The following is a 1,561-nucleotide window of genomic DNA, read 5'->3' as shown; positions in this document are numbered from 1 at the left end:
AGTTAAATTCACTTTATTTACCTGATCATAAGTTACAATTCACTTTGTAAGCGATTGGTAGGTAAGGGCCAATAATAGAAACTGTTCTGTGGTAACCTAATGGTACCCACCAAAATTCTCCGTCGTTACATAGTAACATACAATTGTAATAATTACATGCAGGTATACTGTACTATACCTATATAGTTTACCTATACAATACTATACTATACTATATTATACCTACTATACTATACCTGCATATATACCTTAATTTTGTGTGACTTGCTATCTTATTACCATGTTATTACATGGTTATTGATGTACTGTAAAAGAAAGCATTTCCTATAATGTAATATAATATAATTTTATTTGATATATTCTTTATTAATTTTTTTTTTTTCCACAGAAGTGTTAAAGTTATATATTGGAGCTGAAGCTAACTGTCTGGAGCTGTTTGCCCGGAGTCTTCAGCCAGGATGGACCAGTTGTGGAAACGAGGTGCTGAAATTTCAGCACATAAGCTACTTCAATTTGGAAGCTGCAGATACCTCTAAAGAAGAGGTGACAGACAACCCTGCAGGCACAAATGGCTCAAGTTAGCCTGAGAAAAGCAAATGTCCTGCTGCATCCAGCCTTTCTTACTGTAAAGTCAATAACTGATATTAAACACCTACCAGTTGTTGTTTGTTTTACTATGTTTTTAATAAAGATTTTGCAAGTAAATGCTTCTCCAAAATTGCTTTTTCATCTAGAATATGTATGCATGTAGAAGTTTTAATGTTTTGCGGATTGCACTTGATACATCTTAAGGTAGTGATAATGTTATTTGGGAGATGAAAAAACATTTCTGTACAGCTTTTTTGAACCTAACTACTTCCCACACACATCTCAGACTCCCAACTTTCTAGGTTTTTTGGCCTTTTGAGTACTCATTGGCAGTGTGTGTGTGTCTTAAGAAATATCAACACATTCTATTTGTACTCTTTCTATGCAGTTTTAAGGCTGAATTTCTAAATGTGGGTCTGTAACTCTTTGTTACACCTACAGTATATTAATCTCAGTGCTCCCCACCGCCATTTAGAACTCAAGCCTCTTGGATGAGAGATGAAACTTCAGGTCCAGTTGCCTAAACGGAACTTTTCAAGCCCTACATCCTTTTATCATCCATCTAACTTATTCTGGTGAAGATTTTCAGTCATCCAGGTCATAGTCCAAAAAAGTAAAAAAAACGATCCACTGGACTTTCCCATTCAGGAAGCTTTTTTAATTGAAAATGCCAGAAATAGTGTTGAGTTCAATGCTTTATACAGTAGCCCAAAAAAACTTTGTTTTTGCTTTGAAAACATGCAGCTTGTGCTGACATTTTGAATTGAGCTTCCTGGGTGGGAAACAAAACGTCTTTCAACTTGGAAGCAAAGTCCAGTGGTTTGTTTTTTCCTTTTTTTTTTTTTTTTTTTGGGGGAAAAGCCTCTAACTTATCTTTCCTCATTGTGTGGAGTCACACTAAAAACATGGTAGTATAAGAGCATGGAAGCAAAGCTGAATTATGGCCCCTGCAGCACATCACAGCTAATGAAGC

General features: G+C 35.5%; 1 protein-coding gene across 1 annotated transcript in view; it reads left to right on the top strand.

Moving 5' to 3' along the window:
* mettl4 (methyltransferase like 4) overlaps positions 1-1,188 on the top strand; it is a 15,905-nt gene extending 14,717 nt beyond the window's left edge. Inside the window, exon 8 of the mRNA XM_015401275.1 lies at positions 389-1,188. Coding sequence (XP_015256761.1) covers positions 389-582 — 194 coding nt within the window. The 3' untranslated portion in view covers positions 583-1,188. The remainder of the gene's footprint in view (positions 1-388) is intronic.
* Positions 1,189-1,561: the final 373 nt, after the last annotated feature.

The sequence above is a fragment of the Cyprinodon variegatus genome, unplaced genomic scaffold, assembly GCF_000732505.1.
Source record: "Cyprinodon variegatus isolate N-32 unplaced genomic scaffold, C_variegatus-1.0 Scaffold1202, whole genome shotgun sequence".
Classification (NCBI taxonomy): Eukaryota; Metazoa; Chordata; class Actinopteri; order Cyprinodontiformes; family Cyprinodontidae; genus Cyprinodon; species Cyprinodon variegatus.
The sequence above is the reverse complement of the archived record's forward strand: the minus strand, read 5'-3'. Positions and strand labels throughout refer to the sequence as shown.